A 16,761-nucleotide genomic window follows, 5' to 3' on the forward strand; every position below is an offset into this window, starting at 1 on the left:
AGCAGATGTTTTAAAATGCGTTGTTATTGCCTCACCGCAGAGCGTATCGGTGGTGGACACGATGAAACAAGCACCTGCAGACGTTCACGGCCCTCTGTGCTGCAACACAAACTGCCTCTTTAAGGGCAATAACATCTCCTAAACTAAATCCATAGCAGCTGTTCAACATGTCCACGCTCCCTTCATGAAGACGAACTATGACGTCTTGACTGGCCAATCATGAAAAACCTCCAAAACTAATATTCCAACCGTTAACACGTCATCACCCGTAAGTATTCCAAGACACGCGTGTGAAGTTCACACCACTGCCTAAAGGTCTTCATCTATCTAGTGTGTGCATGTCTTCAGTAGGAATGAGTGGAAACCTTTGTTTTGGTCTTTTCATGGGATCTGTTCATGAGAAATGTAGTCAGCCCAGTTTTCAAAGTATGATTATGACCCATCTTCATCCAAAATCACCACATGGACTGAAAGAAAGCTGTTCATTAGGATTTTTATTTTTTTGAGGCAAATCAATGAATATATGTACTTTATACAGTATATGAGGAGCACATCTCTACAGTTTCATAATGTAAACAATCTCTGAAGAGAAATGTATTCAGTTTAAAAGGAAGCCATAGTCTTCTGTTTTAAACTATTTACATGAATTAAAATATAATTTATAACATCAGATACTTCCGCTTCTATGAAACTAGATTTTAACAATTCAAAAATACTGAAATGCCTTTGTCTCCACGTTCTCAAGACATATGAAATCACACAAAACGGAGAAAAAAAACAAAAAAACACCATTTAAAGACATCCAAACTAAATGGCGTATAAATAAAAAAAAAGAAACGCAAAATAAAACCAACATATGTAAAAATATAAAATCTCACTAGCAGTATTTACCTTTTTGTTTTTACCAAAAACTAAGTTAAAAAACAAAAAATCATTTATGTGAATTTGATAGTCATTAGATGTAAAGAGACAATAAAATCAATAGAAATGAAAAACAACAAAAACAATGTATGCCCTTTATGTCAAAATATCTTCTTCCACCAAAACAAGAAAAACACTCACATTCAGCAGATTGTGACAGTTTGCAGTCCCTACTGAGTGCCTATTTGACATCACTGTTGCTATCAAGTTTGACAGGTTACCTATTAGTTTCTCTGTATTTATATGATCATGTTGCTGATCAGACATGAAAGTGGAATCTGAGGCCGGTATTGCAAGCACTCCTGTCCTGGTAGGGGCTAATAGGATGGTGTCGCTAGCTAACGGATACATTGTTTTACAAAACTAAAACAGTAAGTGACATAAAAAACAAAAAAAGGGTGGGTTTTTTTTTTTCATGGGCCATGGCATTGAAAACAACAACATCTATAAAACTGATTTTTTTTCACGAGCCACGCTCTTTATTGTTGAAGTTTTATTTTTTGGTCAACTTGCCTATCAAGTTTAGGGGTTTTCTTGCCATTGTCCATTTTTCTGAAATGAAGAACGGAAAGAAAGGTATTGCATTCTGACTTGGGGAACTCCCTTTGGAAGGATGTGGGGTTTTTTTTGTCTTTGTCTTTCCTTTTTTTTTTTTTTTTTTGATTCGCTGCCCGTCGACCTAGCACCTAGACCGAGTGGACAGCAGTATTATGTTGAAATGTGTCAACGTGTTCTCAAAACACTGAGGAGAATGGTCAACATCAAAGTTTTCTATAAGAAAGTATATAATAATCTAGATATCTACACAAACACACAAATATATATATATTCATATATATGTATATACCTTTTTATTATAATATGGCTATTGAAAAAAGTTTTAATTACGTCAGTAATTATTGAATAATAAACCACATTGGATTGGAAAGGAGCTGAAACGGTAATATCGGTAGCTTAGTTTCCCACCCCGACTGAATTTTAAGGCTTGCAATGATGGAACATGGGGTTGTTTCAACGTCAATCACCTCTTGAACAATGGAGGCACTCAGCGCTGTAGAAATCCCACCACATGCTGTTAGTCTGAAGGTTTCCTCAAATAAGTGGAAGTCTGATTTTTTTGGATTACATGTAGAAGTAATGCTCTTCCTCCACAAGTTGTTATATGTTGCAGAGGTAGCTCTCGTTTAGCCTGTTGCTTTGTTATCGTTGTTGTATCGTACAACTTTCCGTGCGTTTGAAGGCATGTTTCTCATCCCTTGACTTCCAGCCTTTCTCCCGCACTACTTCAAGGTAAAAGAACTTCTTGTCTCAATGTGGCCCTCACAATTTTGATGGATCCGGCTGCCTTCATGCTTTATTTAGCGTCTATCCTGCTTCCGTACTCGTGAAGACACAACTACGCGTTCCAGCTATTTGGACCACAAAGCCGTTCTGTAACTTATTTCTTAAAATTGTAAGCGACTGAATCCAAATGCTTCCTTTTTTGGAGGGGCAGTGGTGGAACTGGGATTTCTACAGCGTCTACCTCGGAGTGAAAGCCGACGACTCGCTTCAGTTCTCCTTCCCCTCCCGCCCACATTCCTTTACCAGTCATACATGTGTAGCTATTGGCTGTTAGCGGTCATAAAAGTAAGTGTTCTATGCAACTCAGATTTGAACAAACCTGTGTACCATCAAAAAGGTGGTAATAACATAGTTACAATGGCTTCCTTTCAACGAGAACAAAAAACTGTGAAGATATTTCAAGACTTGGGACGTTATTTGTGCAAGAGTATATTAGCATTTGTTTTGTATACGTGTTACCCACATTCTTCCTGTAGTTTGTCTTTATGATTTTTTTGTGTTAAACAGCAGTCTACATACAGAACAAGTACCCTATTGAATCTGCCCGTGTTGTAGATCAACAACCACACACTGTACATTATTACCTCAGTTTTTCGGAAAGGCTGTCATCAAGATAAGATTATTATGTATTGCATTTCAAATTGCTTTAAGAAAACATAACAACAAAAAAAACATAAAAAAAGATTTAGTCATTTCATAAACAGCAAATAAACATAACCTTTCTAGTGTGATAGTCTAAAGGGATACTCGTGTCGCTCTTTTACAACAGTGTTGGACTTTGAGTGAAGTCATTTATTTTTTCCCTTAAATTTCCTCCCTGTACTGAACAAACATCGACTAATTTGAAATAACCATCTGACCATCTGCTGTCTGATTAGCAATCAACTAAAAATAAAAATAAACACACAATACACTTTATGTTTACAACGAGGCATAGTGCTATATACACATTTTATATTCATATATTATATTTTCTTTTTTTTTTTATATGTAAACCAGCACATTCTCTCACTTTTTAGTAGTATACATACTAAGCACAAATACTCATTCAGCTGTTTGAGATTAATTGTTAAAATGTCTTTTTTTTCCCCTCCTTGTTTCTCAATCAGTATGTATAGCACTAAATTGTTTTTGTTAGTTTTGGACATCAGTGAGCCTGGAGAAGCAACGCCACGTCACTTCACTTGCTGTTCAAATTTTTTTTTTTTTTTACAACACTGAATAAGGCGCCTTTGTACTAAGTGTGCGTTCCTAATAAAGTCAAAGGAGAATCGAGTGATGTAAACATTCAAATTTTTGTGTGTGTTACCAAGGAGTTGATTAGATAGAGTAGGGACAAGGAAGAGGATGGGGGGGGGGGGGGGGGGTTATCTGTTAAAAAGCAGGGAGTTTACCAGGGTTTGGGGAAGACCTGGAAACAAGGCCTTGAACCCACAAGCGACGGAAAGCGATAGAGTTGGAGGAAAAGGACGGGCTGCGTTTTGTTGAAATTCCTCGGCGAGGAGAGGAGGAAGAGGGGGGATCTGGAGGAATGGCGTGTCCCTGAAGAAAACAAGTAAATGAGGGGAATGTTCCCCTCCAAGGACACTCGAGGACCAACCGGCCACCAAGCCACCGATCACTCCCCCTCCCGACCCCTCGCCGCCAACCTGCAAGCAGTGTCCGACTCAAACACGAGACAAAGACGAAACACTCAGTTACACAAGGACACACGGTCGAGACTCCAAGAAACGGACACGCTATAAAACCGTCGAGGCAAGCGAAGTAAAGAGTTAGAGAAAGAGAAAGAGTATTCCCCTCACAGGGGGAGCTTAGTGGTAGGAGGAGTCACTGGATATAAAAAAAAAAAAAAAAAAAAAACTACCCATAACCACCCATCAGTTGGGGAAACCCTCACACAGACAACATTTCTGACAGAAAAACAAAACAGAACAGAGTGAGGGACCTTTTTTTAGCGTTGGATGGGGGAGAGCATCCAGTGGAACAGGGGGAAACAGGGATGGATGGATGTGAGGTAGAGATGCTCAGCTGATACAGTAACTCCCGGACGAGAAACCAGCCTATTTTCGGCCCGATTTGTTCTTTTTCGTTCCTGACGCTTGTTCCCTGGCTGTTAAGGAGTTCGGTGCCACCGTATTGGCAGGTTTGGAGGCTCTCTCTCTCCCTTTTTTCACGGCGGTTGCTACTGGCTGCATCAGGAATGTTAATTAGGCGCTAACCTCGAACTGCACAACGAGCCGGAATTCGTCGCATGCAGTCAACCGGAGACTAAGCAACTCTACCCTTTTTAAAGTACAGAAAAAAAAAAAAACGACACAATCTTTGGGCAAGCAGAAATGGGGGAAAAAAACCGCAACGATTACATTCAGATTTTTTTGAATACATTCCATCTGAACCAACAGATTCGTCTACTTCTGGCAACGTTCTATGGGTGGAGTATGGGGAGCAAATTGGTCCCGTTTCCCTTTGTACTTTGAAAACCCAGTGACACCGTGAAGCACCGTCGCCACGGAAAAAAAAAACGCGATTCCTGGACAATCGAAATAGTTGAATTCCACGATGGACTTAATGTGACGGAAGATTGGACTGGGGTGATCTGGACAAAGTGCGGATGTGATGAATTCATACGGAGTTCTGCAATGAACAAAGTACGGTAGAAAAGCGTCTATGGCTATCATCATTATTTCCCCATTTTAGTCCTGCTTGCTGCAGTCCAAATGTAAACAGTAAGTGTTGCATTGGCTGTGGCATTCAGGGGTGTCATTAGGCTGCAGCCGTTATTGGACACATGTTCATTGGGACCCTATCAAATATACATCAAGACCCCTCAGAATGTGGGACAAATGTAACCTCGAATCAACCGATGCAGCACGGACAACAATCGCCCATTCTGACTCCCAAAACGTTCTAGTTCTAACTTTAGGCCCAGTCCTTGGATTTACTTTAACCAAGACGGTAAGTATCTTTTTTATTTTTTTTATTCCGTCCTACTTGAAAGCTCTTTATATAATCTGGTCATTTAGAGAATTCTAGAAGAACTCAACGGGCCTCTTGTGCTGTTCCATTGCGTGCTGTAGATCGGTGGACTTTGAGGTATAGTCTTTTTCCCAGGACCTAGTCGGGGTCTTAATGTATACAACGCGGACCAAACGGAACCTGCAGCAGCCAGTAGCACGGTCCAAAAATAGTCAGCATGGCAGAGTTGGAGATCAGAGTCAAAAGAGGGAAAGTGGAGGACAGCGGAGATATCGACCTCCTTACAGTGCATAGATCAAATCAAGGAAGCACTACAATTACAAAAAAGAAAGAAAAAAAACATGACTTTTTTTTCATCTTCATTTTAGATTTGTAAACTTTATCAGTCATCAAATGATTAAATGTATTTTTTATATATATTCTTTGTCCATAACACACACACACACACACACACACACACACACGCACGCACACACAATAGATTTTAAAATTTATAACATCCACAATTTTTCGCTAAAACAAAGCAGGGGTCTTTTTTTTTTTTGTTTCCTGGTTTTTACAACCGCACAACTTAATGGCGAACACGGCTTGAAAGGTTCACCGCCCGAAAACCGGAAAGAGAGGGAGTTTTTTTATCTTCTTTTTTTTTACAAAACAAACAGAACAAAGAACACACACACACGCGCAGAAACACACACACCACGACGACCAACGCAACGCAGGGAATAGCAAGGATTTGCTACAGAGATCTCTCGCCGCCCGCTCCTCTGAGGCCGGGCGACGACCTCACCAACACAGACGGCTTCTGTTGTTCAGCTAAGAAGTGTATCGGTATCGTTTGTGGTAGTTGTACCATAGCTGTTAAAAAAGTCCCACTTTCTCCATCGTCTCTTAACTCCCGGTGGCTTCCTCGTTTTTAAGCAGTATCCTCTGGTGAAAGAAACTAAAAAAAAAACAAAAAAACAAAACGAGGTCCTTAACATTACTTTATTCCATTGGTAAAAATGTAAACATTTTGCGAGGTTGCCTTGCATGGAGGTACTGAGAGGCCTGTCTTGAGGGCAGAGCCGTGTAGTCGCAGGGTTGTTGCTGCACCGTACTAAGGCTGGCCAGTCAGCGGTGCAGGGACTTCTGGGCCTCCTTCAGCAGAGTGTCAAAGTCCAGTGCATCGTACTTGCTCTTGACGGGGCCCGGGCCTGCCTCATCTGCAAGACAGAAACACCGGGTTGTTATCAAAACGTAAGAAATCTCAGTCAAACTCAAACTTGTAGAGCTCCGCTCAAAGGATCGCGAGACTCGGCGACGATCCGAAAGACGCTTTCCAGATGTCCAGCAGGCTAAACGATAGTCAATGGGAAACACGACGACGTCGAACCTGCAAATTGTTCTATTCAACCGTGGCAAACGAGTCAAGTGACAAGAAGACGGCAAAGTGAGTGAGAGAGAGGAGGGCGGGGCTACGTGATCTCAAGTTACCGTGAGTGCGACTGGAGTTTCCCCATCTCTGATGAATAATGCGATACTCGCCCGAGACCCGTTCCACCGTTTCTGGCCGTATTGGTGGCATTTGTGACGCCGGCATCGGTAACCGTTACAGCTCGTCGGTCACGTAGTGTGAAACGTGGTGTGGTGTGAACTTGGCTTAGAATGCCGTCGCGCCTTAATGTTAAAATTCCAGATGGAATGTGTGCAAACGTCTGTGGTGCTTTCAGCTTTGGCGACACACAAATTTGCCACATTGACTAATTTAAAACAACAAAAACATACTTATAACTAATAGCTACTAATACATTAGTTACCGCGAAACCAGGCATGCTGATTTACTATTTGATCCTCTTTCAGTAGAGCTCTGTTAGTGAGTCCGTGTTCATTACCGAGGTCTATGTAGCGTTTCCTCGTCAGCCTCCGTAGGCCTGCAGGCCCGTTCTGGAAAACAGTCTCCCGTTCTCTCCAGTGCTTTTGACCCCCCGACTGGCGGATCTTTATCACCCCGCAGCGCTCCCTACAAACCACACAGGCAGAGAGACAAGACACTTTCACATAACGTCCACCGCTGCGTCGGTAGAGACGGAGAACGCTGAATCAATCACATGCATCCTTTCGTTCAATGCACAACATTTAAGGAATAACTGGATCGAAGCAGTTTGTAGTCATTACTTGACTACGATACGTTAATGTGACCATGTAGACTGCATTTAAAACCATCAGAACTGCGACCCATAGCACAAAAGAAAGTTCCCGTTCCTCCACCCTCCAGATGGAGGAATCCAGATCGGGACGCTTACTCGTTGCAGATGATGACCTTGCAGTCCTCGGGTTTGCCGAAACCCTGGAAGCGTTTCCTCAGCATGTTCTGGGTCACGCTGGTTGGCAGGTTGTGGATGTAAAACACCTGGCAGTTGTCCTGGCAACAGGGAAACCATGGCAACAGTCAGGACAAAGGACAATACAGACAGACGTGGGAACTGGGGCGGGGAACGCTGAGCGCAAGGGCGGCAGGGGTCTGATTGTGCAGCTGCAGTGTTATATTATATGGAATCGGTTGTGCGTTTAAATGTCCAAACCCGTGGATCAAAATGTCTGACGTGAAGCATCGGACCTTTAGAGTGTGGTGAGCTCAGAGCTACTGAGGTGGAGTTTGCTTTTAGATTTCAAAGTGTCTGTAGGATGTTCTCCGTACCTCGTCAGACTTGGCTTTGTTCCTCTGCTTGTCGTCGGGACAGATCTCGGAGTTCTCACTAAAACGGGACGGGAAAGAAAAAGGGGGGAAAAGAGAGAGAGAGAGAGAGAGAGAGAGAGATAAGGACGGACACAAGGTGAAACTGAAATGTCAGACATGAGGAAACAGGTGAACTGCGGCAAAAAGGCGGACTTTCTCCCACTTACTGCAGTACGGCATCGCTCTGTTCTCTCTCTCTCTCTTACCCCCTTCTCTTTCTGCCATTGTCTCCATTGTACAGAAATAATGTGACCACTGACCTCCTTCAACGTGAGACAGTCGAGTCAAACTTTCTCTTGCACGTATAGAAATGCGTACTGACCTCTATGTAAGTAGACAGTACGGTATTTGATGTAAATGTTGAACTCCTTTCAAACTGTATTTCTGTTTTCATGCTACAGATCAGATCACCCGGATCGAAAGGATCGGAAGGATCGGAAGGATCGAAATGTCTCAAGCGTCTTCTCTCCCTTCCTCTCTCCTTCTAATACTGTGTTCTACTCGTGTTGTCTGCTTCCCCCCCCGTCTCTACATTTCACTGTTAATCTCCTTGACCCAGATCTTCACACCGTCTCATTGTCTGCCTGTCCGTCTCACCTGGAGTCTGTCTTGCTGGCGGGGGAGTCGGGACACAGGTGGAGGATGGGCGAGGGCGAGCGGGACGCAGACGAGCGCTCCGCCTCTTCCTCCGAGACCGGCGGTGTGGCAGCCGCCGACTGGCAGCAAGACGGCAGCGATGATGATGATGAAGAAGATGATGAGGATATCACCACTGTGCTCTGATGCTCAAGCTGTTCTGCGATTTCCGACACCACCAGCCTTTCCCTGTTCTCCTTTCCGTTTCCGTCCGACACCTGATCTTCGGCTTCTTTGGGCGCGAGGGCGGCGCCGTCGCTCCCTACTTGCGCCTGCAAAATGGCGCCGAGCATGGCGGCGCTGCGCTTGCGGCTCTCCCCGAGGCTCAGGGCGCAGTAGTCGTGGTCGCCGAACGTGCGGTGGGTGTCGCTGTCGCCGGCCTGGCCCATGCGCCGCAGCTGGGCGTACAGCTCCGTCTGCTCCGGCAGCTTCCGCTGGTGGGGGACGCGGATCAGCCGGGACGAGGCCTTCGCGGCGGCGCTGGCGTTGGCGCTCAAGGCCGAGTTAACCGACTCGCTGCAACCTCCTCCGCCGCCGTCACTGCCGCCTGTTCCTTCACCTCCCTTTCCTCCCTCTGCCGGTTTGAAGAGCTCATCCTCCACCGGTTTGTGGGGCGGGGTGGTGGGAGGGGTGAGACCTTAAAAAGGGGGAGGAAAAAAACCCACATGAGCTAGATACAAACTGTTTCCTGTCAAGAAATAGTCCAGCACATACACTCCTTTTACAGGAGGACAAAGCCTCATTAGCAGTTGCCCCCTGTTCTCAGTCTTTATGCTAAGCTAAGCTAAGCTAACAGGCTGCTGGCTCCAGCTCCATCTTTACTGTACAGATACGAGAGTGGTATCGATCTTCTCTTCTAACTCCAAAATGTCTATCTCACTTCCTGTTACTGTTGAGGATTTGGTCCCTCTGTCCCATACGACTGTATCTGTAGAGCTGTAACCTGTCGACGTCAACACAAATCCAAACAAACAAGCGAGTAAACGCGACATGTTTACCTGCCGTTCCACACAGATCCACGCTGAGCGTCTGCTCGAAAGGCTTGGTGCTGTACTGGGACTCTCTGGTGGTGAAGAGACGCCAGCGATCAAAGGAGAGAGAGAGAGAAAGAGAGAGAAATTAGAGAGTGCTGTGTCATGTTGGAATATGTTGTATTTTTTCCAAACAAACAAATCAAAAGCAATCCAATAACCGCCTGAAACGTCTCCCAGTAAAAGCTCCTTTCAGCCGACGTCTGCTGAATTTGAATTATGCTTCTCCCTGTAAACGCTGCTGCCATTTCTCGGCACTCCTCATTTCTTATCGCAACAACCATATGTACTCGTCTGTCCTCTCCCCCTATTCTTCTTCTCCTTTTCTATTTCTGGCTGTCTGTTTCTGTTTCTCCAGTCGCCATGAAAGAAAGAAGCGCTGCCAAGTGGATTGGCTTCAGACGGGATATTACCCTCCGCGGAGAACAGGGGAGTCAAATATATATTAAAATCAAAAAAATAAAAACTCTTTCTTTTTTTTTTTGGTGAGCGCTTCAGAAGACAGATTCATTAAGGGGATGGAGGGATGCCAGCTGGTTTGCACAGAGAACACGTGACTGGTTGTAGCTGGAGACGTCCCAGGGTGGATGGGTGGATGGATGGGTGGATGGGTGGATGGATGGGTGGGTGGGGAGGTTCATTTGTAAAAGCAGGAGCAGTGAGGGCTCTCACATTGAAGTCTGAGCAGCCAGAGGTCCAGACTCATTAGGGAATTTGGAATAAAAATCTCTGAATTTGAGCTTGGTTAATCTTGTTTTAAAATATTACACAGTCCCATGAGACATGACATGACTGCAAACCCACGCTTTGAAGGACACGTTTTGCGTCTCACGGCGTCTCGACATGCACGATCCGACCCGTTTAGTCCCGTCACACTTTGGAAATGCTGCATGTGAATACGTTCGTTCGTTTGCGAGGCTCTTCCTTCCTGCCAACGACAAATCCCCCAGACCGAACGCTCCACACGAGGAAGTGAGAATGTATGAATTATGGACCTCTGCCACATTGTGAAGCACGGACGTTTCCTCAGCTGCATGGAACAGCAGCTCCTTGGAGTTTACGTCAGACTCTGAGTGGGGAAATGTTACCTGGAAAAAGAGCCCAGCCCTGCTGTGCATTGAGTGCTTACAAACACCAGGACTTAGACAACACAGTCACGTTGTGTGGTCTGCTTCAAACATATGATCTGGAGGGGAATAGACCCACGTTTGAAGTTAGTCTGTCCCACTCTAGTTACCAGAATCTAGATTAGTCCAGTAGATACATAGATTTCCCAGGAGGCATCTGTCTTCCACCTGTCTGCTCCACAGAGGCCACTGCAGCCTTTTTATTTTATTTTTAATTTAAAGAAGAACAAGAAGATGGCGATTTCTGGAAATGAGAACCGCAACATTTCAGCCTAAGTTAACGTTGGAAGTGGAGTTTTTTGATGAATAGTTATCACTAACACTTTTATTATTTTTTCATTATTTGGTTAGAATTACATAGTTGGATGTCTTACATGTGGATCCTGACTGGAAGCTTTTAATACATAGTTGGTCATGAACCAGTAGATAGTTGATCTGACAGCACCATGTGGAAGTTCAGCAGGAGGACCAGGACAAAAAGACATTCCTCTAAGGAGGACTCGCTGCTGCGTGCTAAATGCTGCATACAAACATGGAGATCTTTTGCAAAGCTAGTCCTGATGAGACTCAGCAGGCGCTTCACGTGGAGAAACTCACCCTGTGGACTTGGGGGTGAGAGTCAGACAGAGGCAGGCTCGCTTCTCTGCAATCAGAACAAGAAGCCAGTTACAACCATGCACAACTTCAGATCCATGTGTCCCTGTCATTCTTACCCTTCTTAATTAACAACGGAGGTGTATGAACGTGCATGTCTGCTTGTATCTTTTGGTACATATTATTATAGTTGAGAATAATGGGCAGTTTCCCTCCTGTCCATCTCACCGTTGTGGCAGCAGGGTTTGGTCGGCTCGTCTCCCGGCGTTAGCTGCTCCGGCTGCGTCTCCGTCGTCGTCCCCCCTCCGGCTTGTGTCAGCAGGAGTTTGACCCCCGCTCGTCCCTCCTCCCCCCTCTCCTCCCTGTCCTTCCTCTCCCCTTCCCTCGCCCGTCCAGGCCGCAGCCTCTTGGCGAAGCGGCTGGGGAAGGAGGCCAGGCGTCGCGAGCGCCGGACGGAGAAGGAGCCGCCTCCGCCATCCTCCTCCGTCTCCTTTGGGCTTTGAGGCGCCTCCGAGGAGCGGCTTCTCCTCTCAAGGGAGGAGGAGTCTTTACGCAGCTCTGGCTTTGGGGTGGTGGAGCTGGGGGAGTAGGCCGGGGCTGACTTGGCCGGGGCAGAGGGAGCGGAGACTCTGCTGGGGCTGTGAGAGTGGGAGTAGGGAGGGCTGTGCAGTCTGTAAGGCTTGCTCACGTCGAAGGAGCTGCTCTGCTGCAGGAGCTCACGGAGAAGGGAGTTGGCCTTCATCTCCCTTCGCCTCGCAAAGGGGAGCCTCCTGGGGGCGCCGACGCCTGTCCCAGTTAAGCCCCCGCTAGTCCCGGGAGTAGCCACCAAGACCACTCTGCTGTGAGAGCTTGTGGCGGCCGGGCGGGAGGCCTCGGGTCTGGCTCGAGGCCTCGCGGCCTCGCGGTCCTTCCGCTCCCAGCCCTGCTGCTTGCGTGTGGGCAGGCAGTAGGTGTGCATGTACGTGATCAGCTCCACCACCGAGTGCAGTTCTTTCTCCGAGCTGAACTGAGGCTTCGCCGGCTCAGCGGGGGCCGTGGACACGACCGACACGCCCTCCACCTCGCTGCTGGAAGACTCCTCCTCCTCTTCCTCTTCTTCCTCCTCCTCCTCCTCATCCTCCTCCGACTCGCTGTCCTCGTCCTCTTCTTCCTCTTCGTCCTCCTCCGTGTCCGGGGCCGGAGCGTCCCCCGAGTCCCGGGCAGTGGTGAGGTGGCGGTGGAGCTCGGTGCACAGGCGGCCCGCGGGACGCACCGCTCGGGGCTTCCTCTCCTGACGGAGGTCGTTCTGAAGGGTGGAGACACACAAACACCAACACCAGCGTGAGACTCTTTCCTCAAACATCACCCTCGGCTGTAACACCACCTACAGAGGGTGGTGACAAATGCTCAGAACATCATCGGGACCCAGTGGTGTTGGAAGAGGGATCCCAATCACCAGAGACACAAAGTGTTCTGCCTGCTGCCGTCTGGCACGATCTGACTTCTCATGTATCTCATCACATTCAAGTTTCTTTATGCTGCAATTACACTCATTTACAAAGATGTGTCATACTATTGTGCTTTATATGTGTTATATGGTATGCCTATATTTTAAGATTGAATTATTGAATGTGTTCGATTCCCCTGTGTTACTTATTAAACTATTCATTGATGTATATATGTATATATGTATATATGTAATGGGCTTTGTTGTGAGTGAGTGTGACATCTCAGACGTTGATTGATAAACTGCTTCACTGTAGTTGTGATGAAAAGAACTACAGTGTGACTTTTTGATGATATTTTCCATGATATACTAGAGTATGACATTTTTCATGCCAGTTTTATGACATACTATTACTTTAAAAAACATATTTTGACAACAAACTGTAGGATGTCGTTTCAGTCACATTGTCCACGACATACTATGAAATTACTTTTTTATGATTTACTTTTTTACGACACTATCCATGATTTTTTTCATGAAAATTTCACGACATGGTACATTATATTTTTCATATTTTTTCGACATACTATACTATGACTTTTTTTGACATGCTATACTATGACCGTTTTTCACTTTTTTCGACATGTTTCTTCCATTTTTTCGACATGCTGCACTATGTGGGTGACTGTGGGTAAGTGGAGAGCAGGGCAGCCTTTCAATCAGAGGGTCGGTGGTTCGATCCCTGGCTCCAGCTAGTCTCAGGTCATTAACCCCAAAATGTCTCCCGTAGCTGCATCTACAGTAGATAGATACTGAATAGTAAGTCGCTTTGGATAAAAGCTCTATGACGGATTTTTCACTTTTTTCAACATACTACACTATGACTTTTTTCCACATACTATACTATGCCTTTTTATTAATCTTTTTACATGATATACTATACTATGACTTTTTATTTATTTTTTTACATGACATACTATACTATGACTTTTTTCATTAAATCATTACGACATACTATATTATTATTATTCTTTCATGATTTTTGATTTGCACAACATACTATACTATGACTTGTTGTGAAATTTCTCATGACATGATATAGTATTGCATTTTTTTCAATGACATTTTATTACATGCTATATTATGACTTTTTTACGGTAGTCACATGGCCTACTATAGTGTGACTTATTTAAAAACTATGATTTCTTTCATCACATAAAAAAACATGAAAGAAGTCATATTATAGTTTTCATAAAAGCGTCTTCCATAAACTCCACTGTAGCTGTGCTGGAAATATCTCCTCACACTGTGTACAGTTACTCCAGAGCACATGAACCACCTGACCAAACAAAGACTCACCAACAAATGGTGTATCTTCAATTTCCTGCCCTTGATACAGGAGCACTGACCACAAAGCAGTATATTCAGTTTACGACTGTGAGGGATGATTCAGTGTGCAGCTGGATGAAATGGCTGATTCTATATTGCTCATACTGAGAGAGAGAGAGAGAGAGAGAGAGAGAGAGAGAGAGAGAGAGAGAGACTATGATTCACTGTTGCCCCCTTGCCCTGTCAGTCAATACTCCTGCCATCTGCCACAGCAAAGCCACCACTGCTCAAAAACCAAAGCTCACACACACACACACACACACACACACACACACACACACACACACACACACACAGCCAGGTTCGGAGGTTACATGATGGATACAGGCTCGGCTTATCCTGCGTCCCGTGGGTATATATTTTTCGTATCCTCCTCGCTCGAGCCACAGCAGAGGGCCGCTTGACGCTTCGCCACGTTTTATTTATTTTTTTTACGCTCGTAAAAGATAAACGAGCGGCGCTGTAATCAACGACCACTTGAAGCACAATGCTCGCAGCTATCCAATTACTGCCAAGTCACACAGCGGTAGCCGTTGAAAATGTGTCCCCCCCCCCCCCCCCCCCCCCCCGACACCACATCTATCATCGGCAGCAGCTGAAGGTTGAAGAGTTTTGAGTCTAAAATTAAATCTTTCATTTGTAAAAAAAAAAAAGAAAAAAAAAAACTGTTGCTGGCTAAACTTTGGAACATTATGCTGTTTTATTCCTGCTCCTGTGAATGATGCATCCGATACTAGTTCTTAAAGGCCAATACCGATGGCTACCATTTTTTGCACCGGAGCCACTGAACTGCCAGTTTTTCAGGAGTTCCACGATAATTAAACCTGTGATTAAACCGCGGTGCTAAAACTCTCCCCAGACAGCTTGTGTAATAAACATTACTTAATGTGGGATTGATGCTGAGGACGCACATCGTAACATAACTGACACTCCAGCTGCTCCAAAGAACATCGACATAAGACTGGGACTTCCCCGCTTGCCTCTTTATGAATCGTATCAGCGTTCTCTAATCTGCAACAGTTTACCGTTGGTTAACTTTTAGGAAAGATTATGGTTTCTGTCGGAAGGAAATGATGGTTGTACACGAGATACTAACTCTGTCAGAGTTTGACACTTCGTTGGGTCAACCATCCATCTCAACGCTTCTCCCTCCTACGTCACTCTACCTCCATCTTTGCTTTTGAGAGAGAGAGCATCCATTATTTCTATTAAGCATAAGAGAGAAAGCATCGGAACGGCTATTTACTGCACTCTATCTGGCCAACGCTCTTTAAATAGACAATGTAGGAATGATTCGTAATGCTGACATCTGTTTAATGTGCGGGTCTGACTTTACCCTGTAGTGCAGACACCAGGGAAGTACTTCTGCCTGAACTAAAAAAATCCAAGGCCGAGGGAGAGTTTGAAATCATACCACTTATTGTAAACCGGCCAAACGACAGGTGTTCACTGCCTCACCTTGACCAGGGGTCTAGTCGGCCGGAGGTGCAGGCTTCTGTTGGTATAGCGGTGGCCGTGGACTCGGTCTTTGTGTGCGTCGACGGCCGCGGGCACGTTGGGAGGAGTCAGCAGGAGCGTCTTCAGCTGGTGACGAGAAGGAGAGGGGCGGGGGGGGGGGGGGGGGGAACCAGTTAGGCCTGCGCTTTGCAAAACTATAGCATCAAACACATTGGGATTTATTTTGAAATGACAGAGACAGGATGTGCGTTTTGTTTCCTGTAATGATGTCTTTGTGTGAGGCCCAAACGTGGACAGAAAGTGGGAGATCTTCCAAACTCCGGCCCCTCGCATTTCAATTTTTAATCTATATTCTGTCAGCTGTTAACTCCCTGCAGATGGATGTTTGTACAAGGGAATAATGTGCAGAGGAGGCCATGAGGTTATGATACTGTACATTTATCACTACAGCTGACAGCGACATGGCACGTTCACGGTTCCCATTAAAGAGCTGGATTCAGCCACTTCTCTCTCTCTATAATAACATAGAATATGACTTCTGCTCCTCAATTTGTCCTCCATCCTAACCGTCCTATCTATCATTCCCTCCGTGGTCACTTCCTCCCCCTTCTTCCATCCCCCCCGCCACCTGCATTTCCTCCCCCTCTTTTCTGCGACACCTATCTCCATCCTCTCTTCCTTTCCTTGAATCCTTGTCCAGTCTTTCAGCTTCCTTTTTTTTCCTTCTGTTTTGATCCATAAATCTTTGATGCCGTCCCCCTTTCCCACTTCATCTATTCTCTCCATCTCTGACCTTTGACAACCATCTTCTTCTACATGTCCTTCTCTCCATCCATCCCCCTTAATGTTGTCTCTTTCATCTTTCCATACTCTGCTTCCTTCAGATCAAACAGGAAGCCACGGTTAGTACACAGAGAGGAAACAGAACAAACCCCCTCTCCTTCCTAGGGTATTACCTTTCAAACAGATATTAACACAACCGCTCCTCATTCCCCCCGCTATCCTTTCATTGCTTTTCTTTTTTCATCTGTCTATTCATCCATTTATTCCAGTGGCTGGCTTCATGACGGGGCTATCAGCTGATATAAATCAGCTTAGGGAGAAAATCCCCCCACTAAGCTGTGCAGCGTTTGCTCCAGA

General features: G+C 45.3%; 1 protein-coding gene across 1 annotated transcript; it reads right to left on the reverse strand.

Annotated features, from left to right (window-relative positions):
* Positions 1-479: 479 nt before the first annotated feature.
* ppargc1b (peroxisome proliferator-activated receptor gamma, coactivator 1 beta) lies at positions 480-16,240 on the reverse strand. The gene is made up of 9 exons (XM_068714084.1): positions 15,622-16,240; positions 11,577-12,633; positions 11,352-11,397; positions 9,595-9,659; positions 8,558-9,233; positions 7,922-7,979; positions 7,527-7,645; positions 7,116-7,243; positions 480-6,446 (listed from the first exon to the last, which is right to left on the reverse strand). The coding sequence occupies exons 1-9, from the start codon at positions 15,952-15,954 to the stop codon at positions 6,355-6,357; spliced, it is 2,574 nt and encodes an 857-aa protein (XP_068570185.1). The 5' UTR covers positions 15,955-16,240; the 3' UTR covers positions 480-6,354.
* Between the last annotated feature and the right edge of the window lie 521 nt (positions 16,241-16,761).

The sequence above is a fragment of the Cebidichthys violaceus genome, unplaced genomic scaffold, assembly GCF_023349555.1.
Source record: "Cebidichthys violaceus isolate CVI_PGR_0920_01 unplaced genomic scaffold, fCebVio1.0.p SCAF_2, whole genome shotgun sequence".
In the NCBI taxonomy this organism is placed as follows: Eukaryota; Metazoa; Chordata; class Actinopteri; order Perciformes; family Stichaeidae; genus Cebidichthys; species Cebidichthys violaceus.

What these genes read in the sequence shown, in the direction of transcription:
- ppargc1b (XM_068714084.1), bottom strand. Translation starts at nt 15,954, where the DNA reads ATGCGAGGGGCCGGAGTTTGGAAGATCTCCCACTTTCTGTCCACGTTT. An exon ending in CGACTAGACCCCTGGTCAAG is followed by an intron (nt 12,634 to 15,621) that starts GTGAGGCAGTGA and finishes TCCACCCTTCAG; the next exon opens with AACGACCTCCGTCAGGAGAG. An exon ending in GCCAGCAAGACAGACTCCAG is followed by an intron (nt 7,980 to 8,557) that starts GTGAGACGGACA and finishes GTCCCGTTTTAG; the next exon opens with TGAGAACTCCGAGATCTGTC.